Raw genomic sequence first — 16,954 nt, 5'->3', positions numbered from 1 at the left:
AAGACCTTTCTTACTAGATTCAAGTTGTTAAGACTTCATCTCCAATTCTTAGATACTGATGAGCAGCAAACAGCATAAAACCTGAACAGACTGCGAGTTACTCGCTGGCTGTTCTGGTTGTATTATGTTTGCACATAGCCATTTTCACTTTGCTTCTAAGTGGGAAAGGTTGAATAGACTCACTGCCATGATCAACATGGAGAAAAGTGTCTCCTACCATTTTTTATGTATTATCTGTGTTGGGTAGTGACATAAAACAGTACAGTAAAATCTGAGATGAGCAATTCAGCAGTCAATTATTTATCAGACAGGTACATGCATAATAATTCCTCCTTCAAGGGAAAGTTCAATGTACATGTATTATAATTGCTCATGTTATATTGAGCTTTGACGCATATTGATATGTAAGCCAATATCTTAAAATGTGTGGTTTAAATGAAAATGTTTATATAATACTTTGAAGATAAATTGTAGCAGAGTTTATCACTGTAAAAAAGTACAGTTGCATTGTTTCCACGCTAATCATCATATTCATATCCCCCAAGACAGTGATACATATAATTATTTTACTGTCCACTTCATTAAAAGGGCACATTAGTGAATAGTCATATATCCAATAAACTCCCATTTACCAATTCATGCATAATTTTAACGCGTCATGACCTTTGAAAGTAATTAAGTCAGCTTTAACCTTTTCCCACTTAGAAGCAAAATAAAAAAATGGCTAAGTGCAAACAGCATAAAACCAGAAAAGCCTGCGAGTAACTCGCAGTCTGTTCAGGTTTTATGCTGTTTGCTGCTCATCAGTAACTTAGGGTTGGAAATGAAGCCTTTAAAACTTGAATTTAGTAAGAAAGTAAGAAAGGTATTTAATTAATTTTAACTTTCTATGAAACTACAAATGCATCAAAATACATATCTAAGTGGTAGAGGGTTAATAAATTCAAGTTTAAAGGCTTATAATAATTTCCAGGACTAAAATACTAATAAGCAGCAAACAGCCTTTAACCCTTTGCATGCTGGGAAATTTGTCGTCTGCTAAAATGTCGTCTGCTGAATCTCTAAAATTAGCATTTACTTCGTATTTTTTGAAAGAATACTATCAGAATAGCAAACAGTTTGGATCCTGATGAGACGCCACATTTAGTGGCGTCTCATGTGGATCCAAACTGTTTGCAAAGGCCTTCAAAATTCGGTTCCAGCACTGAAAGAGTTAAGAAGTGAACCAGGAAAGCAAGGTGTTTAATTTAATTTGATTTTCAAGGAACTAAACAGGCGTCAAAATGTGTTTATAAAGTTTATAAGGTGGTAAAGGTTACCCGTAATATCTTTGGGTTAAAAAAAGCTGACCAATGAAAGTTTCTTTAAAATAATTTTAGTAAATAATGTATGTGTTTTGTTAAAGGATTTTTTCATTGGTCAGCTCAGATTGTAACTGAAGATTGGTGTTGTTTTTTTTCCAAAATCTAGCAAATTCAGGGATAAATCAATAATAATTGTTCATTTATAGACCTGGTGGGATAATTAGATATCTGTTCATTATTCACTTGTGAGGAATGTTTTTCTGTCATGCTCAACACAATGAAATAACGAAGACTTCATTTAAACACAACAGGACATTTAATGGTGGAAATTGTCTTGCAAAGTAATTGTTCATTTATCGTCACTTCTAAATATTTTACAAACTTTGATGTTTAGAAATTTTATAGATTTTGTGTTTGTTTAAATTCTTGTTGTTTTGAAAGTCTGATCAGAAATCAAAGACGACTTCACCAACATTGTTTGTGTAATATTTTCCTGCACTTATTTATAAAAATGAAAATGTTGTACACTTTTCACAAGACAAAACATAAATCTCAACATAAGCTATTAATTTAGAGAGAGACAATAAAGATTATGTTAATGCAATTACATTCCAAATAAAAAAACTATAAATGAGCAGGTGTTAGTCAACTGGGAAAAACACATAAAAACATGCTTGATCAAATGATAATCTTTATTTTACATTTTACATGTTCATGTATATGAAAATACTGTGAAATATAAATGAAAACGTAGTAAATATTTGCATGAATACTATAATGCTATTCACTTGCATATATATGGGTACAAAAAATTGCATATAGTACATGTCTTATTAGTTTTTAATGAACAATTGTACAGCAATTAGCTATATTAATATCTAATTATCTACCACATGCTATGCATGTAAAATCTACATATGTTGCACAATTTTTATATAATACAAGAAACCGTCGGAGACGGGTGATGCTCCTCAAAGATTTTTTTGTCACAATATTTCACTATAAATAAAAGGAAACGTCTTGAGGGCACAGTAGTTGAGGGGACTAGAATTTTTTTATGGAAAATTTCAAAGGGCCATAACTCTGTGAAAAATCATCCGACCAGAACCCGATGATAATATGCACATCTCCTCTTGGTAGTGAAGCTTCCCATAAAGTTTCATTGAATTCCTGTCATTAGTTGCTGAGAAATAGCCTGGACAAGAATTGCACTATATGTACAATTAATGGAAAATTTCAAAAATTTTAAAGGGCCATAACTCTGTGAAAAAATCATCCGAACAGAACCTGCTGATAATATGCACATCTCCTCGTGGTAGTGAAGCTTCCCATAAAGTTTCATTTAATTCCGGTCATTAGTTGCTGAGAAATAGACTGGACAAAGGGGGAGCATAACAACCAATATTATATTACTCTGTCAGCTTAATTATTTGTTAATTGAGTACAAAATCTAATGTATATACAATGCTTTTTTCATGCTGTATGTAAAGCGAAGCAACATTACTGCATAAACAACAACAAAAACATAAAATAAATCATCTTGGTAGAAAATAATAAATCATGAACAAAACATAATTAGGACATGCTATGCAATTCAGAATTCACACAGCACAAGCTTTAATTGTTCAACTGGCAATTTGTTTTTGTATTATAAATATTCCCAAGATTATTATGATAATTATAAATCTGTTTACTTCTAAAGTCATTATACTATATGTGACTGTGGCATAGTAATGATGAAATAAACATAAGAATGAGTGATATGTCATATTGCTTATCTCAGATCAGGTTTCATATTTTGCATTAACAGTGAAATAGAATAACATTTCATGTGTGTAACAACTGAAGAATTTTTTTAATTTTAATAATATCAATTACAATGAATAAACATATTACTAATAAAAGAAAAAGTATACTGTGGTTTCAAAATGAAGCTCAAATTTATGTTTACTGGAACAATTTTCGTAAAATACATAAATGAAACATGGCGACAATATCAACAGGAAATGGGTTCTAGATTAAATATTGCAACTTAAGCACCATTTCAGTGGCAACTGATTAACTTAATGCCAAATATGAAATAAATACATCTGTAAATAGACACTATTATGTTCTGTGTAAATATAGTTTTCATGAAAGGTTGGTGAACTTTAATATATATTCAAACTTACCAACTATCTTTTAAAGGATGAAAGTTTCTTACAATATTATATGAACATGCTTAATAATTCCTAAATGTTGATCACCTTTTGAATTATTTATAAAAAATCCCTTTATTTCTATAATAACATTAATAACACATACATGCCAACATAAACAAAAATATAACGCATCTCAAAGAAACAAATAAAAACAAACTGAAATTAACAAAAACAGCACACACACAGTTAATTGCAAACAAGGTATGTTAATTTGACTGTCACTGTTAAAATATGCATAGCAAATGCATGTAATTTTTTTAATTATCAAAGGGAGGCAACTCAGTAGTCATCTCTGGTACCCAAGAGGGATCACTCCGATCAACCTACCAAAACCGCTCTTCGGTGTTACTGATGCACTTAGTTCCCAGGGCTCAGATATTCCCACTTCGTTTTCTGCTGAAATGCGGAAGAAGTATTCTTTTCCTTCAGTGAGGTCCTTAACAACAAACGACATCTCCTCCGCTGGAATCGTGGTGACCTTCATCCACATGGACCGCCCCTGTTCGCGACGTTCCAGAATGTAGGTCAGGACATTGGAGCCACCGTCGTCCTTGGGTGGTTGCCATGACAGTGCTACTGTATCTCTGGTGACCTCGTCCACATCGAGACTGGCTGGCTTGTCAGGAACATCTGTCAAATACAGACAATGAAGCCAATGAAATAATTTATTTTTTCTCTTTTACCTTTTTTTATTTCTCTTTTTTCTCTCAAAAATAATAATTTTGTCCATAACATCTTAATTTAATTTAGTTCCTATTAACCCCTAACCATGTCATGGTATGCTACTAACATCAACTTTATAAGGTATGAATGGGATGACCTTGACTCTTTTTCATACGTATTGACAGGACAATACAACTTTTTGACAAAAAAATGTCACACAAATCAATGAAACGGAAGTTGATTATTCCTCATTGTTAATGATGCCACTTATACAGGTTTTATACTGGAACTGCTCATATGATATTATATATACAGCCTTAACAATCTTTAGTAAGTCTCTAGTCTTACAAACAATTTCAGTACGTGATTTCTTGCATTTATTTTCAATTAGCTTTACTTTAGTTTGTCTATATCATTTTTTATTCTTAATGATAACTACAAAAACACTATGTTTCGTCAATTTAAATAAAATGCGTGATACTTATTTGCCTTAATTAATAACAATGACTACAAGAATTTGAAACTGTGAAGAATTATTAATATGCTTAATGATTTCTCACCATGCCATCAAAGGTCTACACAATTCTACCAATTATATTACAAACGCAGCAACCAATAATCCAGTCACATATTTTAATAAAATAACCAAGCACTGTTGCATCAAACTCTTTGTTACATAAGCCTCTCTCTGGGACCACTAGGCTTAAACAATGGGGGTAATCATGTGATAGCCAAGATGGCGACGTCCATGCCGAGACAGTTATTTTTCGCCATTTTATACCATTTATTACTTTTGTTTATATTTTAAATTACGCTCACTTTCCAGCCATTTCAGAAAAAAGGTAATTAGCGTTTATTTCATATTAAAATTCGCTTTATATCTTGACTCTACTTCCCGCAAATTTTCTTAGTGGAGCCCTAATTAGATCATCCCACTAAGAAATTTCACAGTGAGTAAAAATGAGATATAGAGTGAATATTACTATGAAATAAACTCTATTGATTTTCTTGCTGAGAGGTCTGGAAAGTGAGTGGAATCTAGGTCTGAAAAGTGAGTGGAATCTAAAAAAGTAACACAAGTAATAAAGGGTATACTATGGCGAAAAATACCTGACTAAGCATGGACGTCGCCATCTTGATTATCACGTGATTACCCCCTCCGTTAAAGCATGTGCATTAAGTGTTGTGCGAGGATGACACTTTCAACTTAAACTGAATTTTTGCTAAGAAAATACTTCCTTTAAACCACACATTCCCTAAAAGCAGAAAGTGATGTTAATGATGTGGGAGCTGCACAGGCTAATCTGGGATAATATTTTATGCACATGAATTAAGCACCATTATCCCAGATCGTATCTTACATGTTCAATCTCACCTATAACTTCCACATCAAATTCAGCAGCAGCAGTTCCCGCCTCATTCTCTGCCAGCAAGGCGTACACTCCGTCATCCTCACGCGTGACCTTCTTTACGGCCAAGGTCGTGGATCGGTCAGCGAGGTCAATGGTCAAGCGTCCCTGTGACTGGACTGGTTTGTCATCCTTGCTCCAAGTCAGGGAGGGCTTGGGCAGACCGGACACCTGCACAGGTATGCGCAGGCTAGTTCCTGCTTTGAGGGTCACCTGTAGGTACTTGTTGTCATACGTCAGTTTGGGTTTGTCTGTTAACCAACGATAACACATAATAAACACATTTTAAACAAGCAGTCTCATTGCAATAAACACAACTCCTAGTATCAAAAGAAACACAATTTCAAAAATAAGCAACACAATTTCTTTAATAATAATTACTGTTAATATAGGAAGACAAAATATTCAAATAATGAGAAACATTATAATGCTAAAGTAAATGCTGGTGAGGGAATATCACAAAGACTACTTCTCAATTACCTTTGGTTACACATTTACATGCAAGAAAAAAACAACAGATCTGAATCCCAGGAACCCCTAGATTATTGACAAAGCCCCCACTTAGGTATCAAAACACACTTAACACCAATCAATAAAAAGTTCCAAAATGCTCAATATCACAGTGCTGATTAAACCTTTTATACACTTTCATGACTGTGGCAAACAAAGTTGTAGAGGTTACACTCACAAAACTCTGAATGCTGGACTGATTGAATTGTGGACATATAGATAGAAGGGAAAATCTACATACTATCCCATCTGAGAGTGGAGGCTTAACATTCCCAGTTGTAACTTGGCACTAAGATTCACATTTATCTTGGCCTAAAATTCCCAGTAACCTTGCACTAAATTCCCAGTTACAATGCAATAAATTTCCAGTTACCTTGCACTTAAATTCGTTGTTACCTTGCACCAAAATTCAGTGTTATCTTGCACTAAAATTCCCAGACAAGTAACCTTGAACTTAAATTCCATGCTACCTTGCACTAAATTCCATGTTACCAAGCACTTTATTCCCTGCTACCTTGCATGAAATTCCATGTTACCTTGCACTAAATTCCCAGTTACCTTGCACTAAAATTCCCTGTAACCTTGCACTAAAATTCAAAGTTATTTTGCACTAAAATTCCCAGTTACCTTACACTAAATTCCAAGTTACCTTGCACTAAAATTTCATGCTACATTGCACTAAAATTCCCTGCTACCTTGCACTAAATTCTATGCTACCTTGCACTAAATTCCATGTTACCTTGCACTTAATTCCCTGCTACCTTGCATGAAATTCCATGCTATCTTGCACTAAACTCCCAGTTACCTTGCACTAAAATTCCCTGCTACCTTGCACTAAAATTCCCTGCAACCTTGCAATAAATTGCATGTTACCTTGCACTAAATTGCATGTTACCTTGCACTAAATTCCATGTTACTTTGCACTAAATTTCGTGCAACCTTGCACTTAAAATTTCCAGTGACCTAGCCCTAAAACTTCTCAATTATTTTTGCCCTATAATTCCCAGTTACCTTGCACTTCGAGTTGACCGCTAGTCTTCACTGATCCCAGCTCATTTGAGGCCTCACAGGTGATACTGGCAGCGTCGCGTTCAGTTGCCTCGTGAATCTTGATGCTGGCCACCATGTCGGTGTAGTCCATCTGATACTTCTTGCTCTCCTTGATCTCCGTCGTGTCTCGGAACCAGGCGATGGTCGGGCTTGGTTCCCCTCGTATCTTGCACTCCAAGTACGCAGTCTCCCCGAGGAGAACAGACACGTCAGGCAGGCATTCCAGCACTGATGGCGCTTCCCCAACTGTGATGATACAAATTTAAAATATCACATTTTTTATCACTATAGAAACACAAGTCATCAAGGTTATACTCAACCCAAAACTCTGACAGATGGAGCTCCTCCAACTGAATCCATGAGCATTACAATTATAAACAACGGGAAGCAGTTACCTGGCAAAAGAAATTCTAGGTATATGTGACAGGTGTTACTTATAACTTGTGAAAGGTATACTTATATTTGTCAATAGTTAAGTGTACACTTGCCAGTTGAGGAATGTACAAACTGTATTCTTATTGCTTGTGAGATGAATATGTATTATTTGTTAATATCATTTTTATTCAAATATGTCTATTTCAATTGCTGTAAATCAAATGCTTCTTTTTGTAAAGTAGACAATTAAACATGGTACAACTATGTTGAACAAAAAAAATTGACAAGAGTGAAATACACCCACATAATACAATATCATCATAAAATTCTCTTTATTTAAAAAGTGTGGAGCTAATAAACATTTGTCAATGCAAATTGCACTTTTAACAACAATTTATAGCACAAGATACTTAATTCAGATAAAGGTTTCAAGCAAAAACTTGAAGTGTAAGCCCAAACTCACCAATCGGTGCTTTAATTGTGATGTTCTCAGAGACGTCGGAAGGTTTCCCTGAGCCTGCTTTGTTCTCTGCAGTAACTCTAAACTCATAAACCTCTCCTTCCACTAGATCCTTGACAGTGTATTGACTTGTGGGTACTTCTTCTCCCTTGCTGCCTGGTAGCCATCTTTGGCCCGATTGTGCTTTGTACTCTATGAAGTAATTGGTCACAGGACTTCCACCATCTTGTGTGGGTGGGGTCCACTCCAAAGTTGCTGAGTCATTTGTGACTTGTGTGACATTAGGCACTCCGGGTGCACTTGGCTTGTCTATAATTTTAACGTATACTGATATGTACACTGAATGGTGAAAAACATTTTCTAAATATATTTATATATGACAGTTAATTTTTAACAAGGGTCATAATAGAAAGCAACACTTTTTACCACTGAAAAAATGTGGAAACTTTATTATTAAATGTAGGCAGACGAAAATGGAAACAGCTATAATCTTTCAATAACTAGCCAGACTTAACCAGATTTGCTTTATTAAACATCCCATCAACAAGACAAATACCAATACAATCAAACAAAAAGAAAACAAGATCACAGGGGTCAAAATTTGTACGCGTATGGAAAGGCCTTGTCCATATACACATGCATACCAAATATGAAGGTTATATCTCAAGGGACATAGAAGTAATGAGCATTTTTCGAAACCTAAACGCAGATTTCGAAACCTAAACGCAGACCCTAAGTTCAACGTCAAGGTCACAGGGGTCAAAATTTTTGTGCGCATGGAAAGGCCTTGTACATATACACATGCATACCAAAATATGAAGGTTACATCTCAAGTGACATAGAAGTTATAAGCATTTTTCGAAACCTAAACGAAAAGTGTGACGGACAGACGGACGGAAAGTCCGATCACTATATGCCCTCCTACCGGGGGCATACAAATAAGTTTCTTACCATAGGGGGCTTTTGCTACAATCGCACTGGTTGGCTCTGATGGTTTTCCCACTCCAATGGCATTCTCTGCAGCAATACGGAACTTGTACTCCATGTTTTCTGACAGGTCCGGAACAATGAACATCGTGTCTGGTATCGGCTTCTTGCTGACCTTGACCCAGCGGTTACCAGGCAACTGACACTTCTCCAGGATGTAGCCCGTGATTGGTGAGCCGCCATCTTTCTGGGGCACCTCCCAAGTCAATGTTATAGAGTCTTTTGTGACCTCGGTTGCTTGGAGATGAGTCGGCGAATCTGGGACGTCTGCAAACAGGAATACATGTCATTCATATGGTAAGGTGTTCTTTGTAAAATTAAATGCTATTTCCTGTTGTTTTTTCATTGTTCAAAATATTGCTTTTTACTTATAATATAAACATAATGTAAATATATTAAAATCAATGTATTATTGCAAAACAAAATAGGGTTAATGTTGACATTATAAATAACTACCCAATAGTTACGTGCATGTCATACATGAGTTAATTTTGATTGCATTATAAGTACAATTTTACTGTTTTTAGCAGCTTGAAATTAATACTTTAACACCATATGTTAGCAAACATCCCAGCGTGTGAAAAATCATAGTGTCCCATTTCAAAATACTTCAAACAGTAACAATTTTCAAGGATTTCAACCTACCAAACGGGCACTTTGCTTGAATAGGAGCTTCCAGTTCAGCAGAGTCACCAAGGCCAATATCGTTTTCAGCCGCAACACGGAAATAGTACTCGTTGCCTTCCAGGAGCTTTTGGACAGCGTAGGTGTTGGTGGATCCTGTAACTTTGTCGACTTTGGTCCAGACGTTTCTCTTGGCATCGCGCTTTTCGATGATGTAAGCGCCGATGTCACTTCCCCCAGTGCTGGCAGGGGGTTGCCATGACAACACTATGGAGTCCTTCATTACCTCGGTAACCGTGAGGTTGAGAGGCTTGGAAGGCTTGTCTGAAACAACAACAACAATACAGAGTTGTTGTTACAGAACAATACATAAACACAGAGTTTTTGTAACTGAACAAACCAATAAAAGATGCCAACATATTTCAAAATCCATCAATATATGGTAAAGTTATGACTGAGACATATATTTTTTAACTGCCGTGCAGCCTTTCATACTACAGACTGGCAGTACGACTTCCATATGCTGCCTTCTTTGAAATGGGGGCATAAAAATTAAGGTTCTAGCTACTGGTTAATCAGAACAAACTATATCCCCATTTAAACATGTCATCTTGAGCACATCCATGAAGAGCCCTTTAATAACACATATCACAGCAGTATCTGTAAGATAATCTAAATTTCATAATTCTACTCACCTTTGACATTGACGTCAAAGTCTGCCACAGCCTTTCCGACAATATTTTCAGCCTCCACAGTGTAGAGACCCGTGTCGTCTGCTGTCGTGTTCTTGATAGTAAGAGTGGTCTTGCCTTCCACGGTCTCTATGGTGATACGACCGCTCTTCTCCACTGGTTCCTCATCCAGGAGCCATGCGATGGTTGGGTTGGGAATACCGCTGGTGTTCACTGTCAGAGACAGCGTGGTGCCTGCTTTGATGTTCTGTACGCCCTTGAGGCGGTTGTCGTAATCGAGTTTTGGATGTGCTGGAAAAGAAAGAATGCCTACTTATGATATTGCACTTTTATGGTAAAGAAATGTTTAACACTCAGATATTTGTCAATAAAAAAATTCTACAGTTTGCAATATGTTATGGTTTGACCTAATTTTGAGTGAACATAGTCAATACAGAAAATTCATGATCATCATACAATTCACATTTTACATTAACTTTTTTCTGTTAATTGCCAGTATTATTTATTGCCGTATTATGGAAAACTATTCCAGACAATTGAAGACAGGCATAAAAGCTGGCTTATTTCAACTTTGTAAATTTACATCATTTTATTCCAATAAAGTCCAAAACATAAATGCTTAATTTTTTAATTTTCATGTCAAAGCTTCATTGTGATTGGGTAATTCCTAATTTTATATGCTAACTAACATATAAATAATCATGACTATTTTCAGAGTGTGCCAATAAAACATGATCATCCAGACATTGCCATGAAATGGTTTTAAACATAACGGCATCTTGTTAGATTCTCAATACTAAAAAGAGACCCACATAACCAGTCACTATGCACAAGACCCCAACAACCACTCACTATGTACAGCCAGGTTCCCTTCAGACTTGACCTGACCCATGGGGTTAGCAGCCTGCACGGCGTACATCCCAGCGTCCTCAGGCTCAGTCTTGTGAATGACAAGGGAGGCAACCTCATCCTCGTAACTCATCTCATACTTGGAGCTCTTCTTTACCTCCTTGTTGCCCTTGAACCTGTACAATAAGTATCATAATTATCTTTACTACTTGTATCATAATGTGCACACGTGCTCATGAAAACACAAATAAGACTCTGAGTTATAAGATAACTAAAATAAGTGGCATATTCTGAAGGTTTTTTTAATGAATCATGACATCAACAAATTTCACCAACCATAAATAATTCCTGTGTTATAGTGATTTAACATTTTATTAAAATTCATTTTAATTAAACCCTACTGTCACAATTTATTCATGTAATACTATACAATCTTTTATCCTATGTTTATTACAGTCAAAAAACAGATCCAACAAAAAACAAGGGACAAAATTGTCACAAAACCAGGTTTTCATTGTGAAAAAAAAATCTGATAAAGGGAGAAAACTCAAACTGAACTTTTGAAATGACCAAAAAAAATTAACCCTCTTTGTATTTTTTTTTTTTTTTTTAAATCTATTTTTAGTCGTGGCGACCTTGACATTGGAGATATTGACGTGATTCTTTCGTGGGACACACCGTCCCATGATGGTGAACAAATGTGCCAAATGATTTTAAAATCTCACAATGAATGACATAGTTATGGCCAGGACAAGCTCATTTATGGCCATTTTTGACCTTTGAACTCAAAGTGTGACCTTGACCTTGGAGATATCGACGTAATTATTTCGCGCGACACACCGTCCAATGATGGTGAACAAATGTGCCAAATGATTTTAAAATCTGACGATGAACGACATAGTTATGGCTCGGACAAGCTCATTTATGGCCATTTTTGACCTTTGAACTCAAAGTGTGACCTTGACCTTGGAGATATCGACGTAATTATTTCGCGCGACACACCGTCCAATGATGGTGAACAAATGTGCCAAATGATTTTAAAATCTGACAATGAACGACATAGTTATGGCCCGGACAAGCTTATTCCGCCAGCCCGCCAGCCAGCCAGCCAGCCAGCCCGCCAGCCAGCCAGCCCGCCCGCATTCGCCAATCTAATAACCAGTTTTTTCCTTCGGAAAACCTGGTTAAAAACCTGGTTAAAAATCAAAACTGAAACCCTGCAACGTTCTTTAAAGAGGATTGAACATGGTTTTATGCAGTCCGTCCAGATTTTATGCTTTTTGCTGCTCATCAGTGTAATAGGGTTGGAATTGAAGGCTTTAAAACATAACATTAAGGAAAAAAGGTCTTAACTTTAAATTGATTTTTTTAAGTATGCCAAGGGTCAAAGTGTGTATATGAGGGGTTAAGGGTTAAAACCCTGTACCATTTGATTTCAGCCTCTGGCTCCCCAAGGTCAATGTCACATTCCAAGATGGCGTCCTTTGGTGCAACCACGGCAACATCACTGAGTGGCTCTAGAATCATGGGTGGAACGCCATCTGTAGCAACATAAGCAAATTGTTTGTATATTATTTTGTAAAGAAAGAAATGTTCCTCAAAATTCAATACATTCAGATTTTAATTTATATTTTGCACTTAAGATCTAAATTCATTATTTGCACTAGAAATATCTATAATCTGTTTTTCGATTTCATTAATAATCCATAGTAATCATCCCTTTGTTCCCATAAACCACACATACTTATTAATAAACAATAAGCTATAAAGATATAACAATACAAATATCTTCAACAAAAACATCAATCCCACACACCCAGAGGCACCTCCACCTTCACACTCTGTGACACATCGCTGGCAGGTCCTGGGCCGGCAGGGTTCTCTGCTGTGACCCTGAACTCGTACTCTTCACCCTCGCGTAGACTCGTCACACTGTACGTCAGTTCCTTGACCGGCAGGCTGTTGGCCCGTTGCCAGGTCTGGGTTCCAGGTTTGCGGTATTCGATGACGTAGCCTACTGGTGCACCACTCTCTTTGCAAGGTGGGGACCATTTCAGCACTACCGAGGATTTGTCCTTACCTAACACCTCTGGCTTGCCAGGCTGGCTTGGTTTATCTGAAAGGTAAAGCATATTGCAATCATTTGTGTAATAAGATCATACAATAAAGTACTTTTTTTAAAAATAAAATTGTAATCTTACTTGTCAACTGTTGGTTATAATAAAAATAATGATCATGCTTTAATACAGCTGTAAATGAGAACATGCCAGAGACTTCCTTTTAACAAAAATGCAATAAAAGTGGAAAATGTTGTCCTAGTCTAGCCTCAGCGGACTGCACAGTCTTATCTTGGACAACACGTTATGCACATGCATTAAACCCCTTTTTCCCACAGCCCTGCTCATATAGATTTTATGCCAGAACAAAGCTTACCAATGAGATCCTTTGCCTTAACTGGTTCAGACGGCTCACTGGGTTTGCTGTTACCAGCCTTGTTCACAGCAATGACGCGATACTGGTATGTCGTGTCCTCAGCAAGCTCCTTGTCACTCAGACTGGTCTCAGTAACAGGCTTCTTGGTGACAGAGATCCAGCGATTAGCAACGTCTGACTTGCGCTCCACCAGGTACCCAGTGATGGGGGATCCCCCGTCTCTGGTTGGAGGTTGCCAGGCAATGGTTGCCATGGACTTGGAGATCTCTGTGACCTTCGGTGCTTCTGGAGCATCTGGCACAACTGGTAAGCAGCAGGAGTCAGTAAACAGGATTTCTATGGCTTAAATTGCTCTTGAGCGAAATTTGCCTTACTGAGGCAAAAGTTGTGTCATTTTGGCTATTTTAGGAGGTTTTTGGAAGAAAATAATGTAGCCAAATACAATTTTCCTTAACCATATTGTGTATATTTATGGCCATTTGCTAATTTGGTGAATTGTAAATTAAGCCCAGGTGACAATGAATCAGTACTTGACAATAATAGCAAAGTAATTCAAATTATTTTACAAATATAAGTATCCATGAGTGATTGTAAAAGCGTTGATACAAGAATGCTTATCAAGTTTGAGAGCAATTATTTTGCCATCTACTTAAAAACAGCAGGATTCAGTAAGAGGGATTAGAATGTGACTGTACTAGCACAGCCATTCAAGTAATGTCACAATCGTAAGTATCCATGTGTAAGTGTTAACTTGTCAATACAGTTATGTTTATTAGGTATCAGAAAAATAGTTTCTGCCATCAATTGTAAATACTTCTTTACTTTGCGCTTTTAGACAAAGTACCAAGGTAAAACTTTATTTAAATGCCAGAAGGAAATATATTGACAGTTCATAGAAGAGACAAAGTGATGTGATTGTTACCAAATGTTTCCTTGGCAGTGACAGGCTCGGCTAGCTCTGCAAATTCTCCGACACCGACCTCATTCTGTGCAGCCACTCGAAGTACGTACTGAGTGTTTTTCACCAGTTGGGTTACACTCAACTCGAGCGTGACTGAGGTGCCGACATTGTTCCACGAGCGCCTGTTGGCCTCTCGCTTCTCTACCACGTATTGAGTGATCTCGCAGCCTCCATTGTCCTTCGGTGTCTCCCAGTGCAACAGGCATGACGAGTTTGTGATGTCAGAGACAGAGAGATTCTCAGGTGCTGAAGGCTTGTCTACATTAAAAAATATATATGTGTGCACTCTGGGAAAACGGGGCTTTATGTTGTATGTGGGTAAAGTGTCATCTTAGATGAGCCTGAGAAGGCTTTATGCTGTATGTGGGTAAAGTGTCATCTTAGATGAGCCTGAGAAGGCTTTATGTTGTATGTGGGTAAAGTGTCATCTTAGATGAGCCTGAGAAGGCTTTATGTTGTATGTGGGTAAAGTGTCATCTTAGATGAGCCTGAGAAGGCTTTATGTTGTATGTGGGTAAAGTGTCATCTTAGATGAGCCTGAGAAGGCTTTATGCTGTATGTGGGTAAAGTGTCATCTTAGATGAGCCTGAGAAGGCTTTATGCTGTATGTGGGTAAAGTGTCATCTTAGATGAGCCTGAGAAGGCTTTATGTTGTATGTGGGTAAAGTGTCATCTTAGATGAGCCTGAGAAGGCTTTATGCTGTATGTGCGTAAAGTGTCATCTTAGATGAGCCTGAGAAGGCTTTATGCTGTTTGTGCGTAAAGTGTCATCTTAGATGAGCCTGAGAAGGCTTTATGCTGTATGTGCGTAAAGTGTCATCTTAGATGAGCCTGAGAAGGCTTTATGCTGTTTGTGCGTAAAGTGTCATCTTAGATGAGCCTGAGAAGGCTTTATGCTGTATGTGCGTAAAGTGTCATCTTAGATGAGCCTGAGAAGGCTTTATGCTGTATGTGGGTAAAGTGTCATCTTAGATGAGCCTGAGAAGGCTTTTCAGGGACGACACTTTCCACATTTGCGGAAGTTTTATTTAAAGTAAGTCTCTTCTTAACAAAAAACTGGTCTTTAATATTTGCCTGTGTGAATTGCACAGGCTTATCTAGAACACACCTAAACGCACATTCATTAAGCCCCGTTTTCCCAGTGCCAGCTCATATAGGCTAATTAGTCAATTTGGGTCCCATAGCATCTATCAGCTTATTGAGTAAGCATGAATACGCTTTTGAGACTGTGGAATGAATATTCTGGAAAGGAACTAGTACTTGCTTTTTTTTTGGAGGGGATTAAACTTGGGTCCTCATGCTGGCAAGACTACAAACTTTTTGCCAGTATAATGTTCAACAAATAATTTAATTTAGGAAAGTTTAAAGTAAAGCTTAAATGAATATTTTAAGAGTAATGCAAAGGGCTCCAAGAAACAACAACACACAGAATTAATCTATAACATTAAGTTTCAACACAGGATTTTGAAAAGGAATTATAGCATTTACATAAGGATCTATTATCAAATTGTAAAAGAATTTTATCCAAGACTTAAATGGAAAAAGTCAATCATATACATAAGAAATAATAATGCCTTCAATTGCATAGGAATTGTACCTAGAACGTTGAGCGTTATCGTCAGGGTAGCTTTGCCAACTGGGTTTTCAAGTGTGAGAGTGTATTCGCCAGCATCAGTGCGAATAACTTTGCCTAGTCGACATGTGGTCATGTTTCTGATAGTCTGCACTTCCATGCGTTTCTTGTCAGGCAATTCGCCTCCGTTGTACATCCATGTGACAATTGGTTGTGGGCTGCCCATGAACGGTATCTCGAATGCTGTCGACTGACCTCGTTTTAAGGTAACGGTTTCCGTGAATTTCTTGTCCAAGAATAATGCCGGTGGTACTAAAATTGGTCAATATGTGTCAGTTACAAAGATACCAGGAAATTAAATAAATGTAGAGCAAATACAAAAATGAGACATAGAAAAATACTACAAAAAAGACAATTCTTAAATGTGTATACCTTCCACAAAGACCGATGCCTCGGATTTCTGTCCCTTTACGATGACAGAATATGGGCCCTCATCCTCGCCATCAATATCAGTGATGTGTAACCTATGTACGGGGCCATCATCCACCATCTTGTACTTGTTGCTAGGCGACAGTGCCTGGTTGCCCCGGTACCATTTGACCGGTACGTCTGGCTTGTTGAGCTCACATTCTAGAATGGCAGTGCCAGGCAGCTCTCCCACTTCAACATCTGAGAGTTTGCGGATGAAGTCAATGGCTGCTTCTGCGAATGCAAACAATTCAAAATATAATTTTGGTAATCATGTTATATACAAGAGCCTCTGTGAAAATGAGGTTTATTTCATATGAATAAAGTGTTGTCCCAGATTAGCCTGTGCAGTTTGTGCAGGCTGATCAAGGACAAAAATGTCTGCCAAGAATGGA

At 37.2% G+C, this 16,954-nt stretch overlaps 1 protein-coding gene across 1 annotated transcript in view; it reads right to left on the bottom strand.

The window, feature by feature from the left end:
* The window catches only part of LOC127847357 (titin-like), a 148,043-nt gene that overhangs the window by 56,201 nt on the left and 74,888 nt on the right, over window positions 1-16,954 (bottom strand). The window contains exons 55-68 of the mRNA XM_052379214.1: window positions 16,524-16,793; window positions 16,116-16,403; window positions 14,480-14,776; window positions 13,558-13,860; window positions 12,941-13,240; window positions 12,551-12,665; window positions 11,128-11,300; window positions 10,279-10,566; window positions 9,605-9,907; window positions 8,924-9,226; window positions 7,976-8,281; window positions 7,099-7,383; window positions 5,544-5,828; window positions 3,833-4,135 (exon numbers count right to left, since the gene is read on the bottom strand). Of these exons, the coding sequence (XP_052235174.1) occupies window positions 3,833-4,135; window positions 5,544-5,828; window positions 7,099-7,383; window positions 7,976-8,281; window positions 8,924-9,226; window positions 9,605-9,907; window positions 10,279-10,566; window positions 11,128-11,300; window positions 12,551-12,665; window positions 12,941-13,240; window positions 13,558-13,860; window positions 14,480-14,776; window positions 16,116-16,403; window positions 16,524-16,793 (3,819 nt within the window). The remainder of the gene's footprint in view (window positions 1-3,832; window positions 4,136-5,543; window positions 5,829-7,098; window positions 7,384-7,975; window positions 8,282-8,923; window positions 9,227-9,604; window positions 9,908-10,278; window positions 10,567-11,127; window positions 11,301-12,550; window positions 12,666-12,940; window positions 13,241-13,557; window positions 13,861-14,479; window positions 14,777-16,115; window positions 16,404-16,523; window positions 16,794-16,954) is intronic.

Source organism: Dreissena polymorpha, chromosome 10, assembly GCF_020536995.1.
Source record: "Dreissena polymorpha isolate Duluth1 chromosome 10, UMN_Dpol_1.0, whole genome shotgun sequence".
NCBI classification, from domain to species: Eukaryota; Metazoa; Mollusca; class Bivalvia; order Myida; family Dreissenidae; genus Dreissena; species Dreissena polymorpha.
This window is presented reverse-complemented; position numbering and strand designations above follow the sequence as displayed.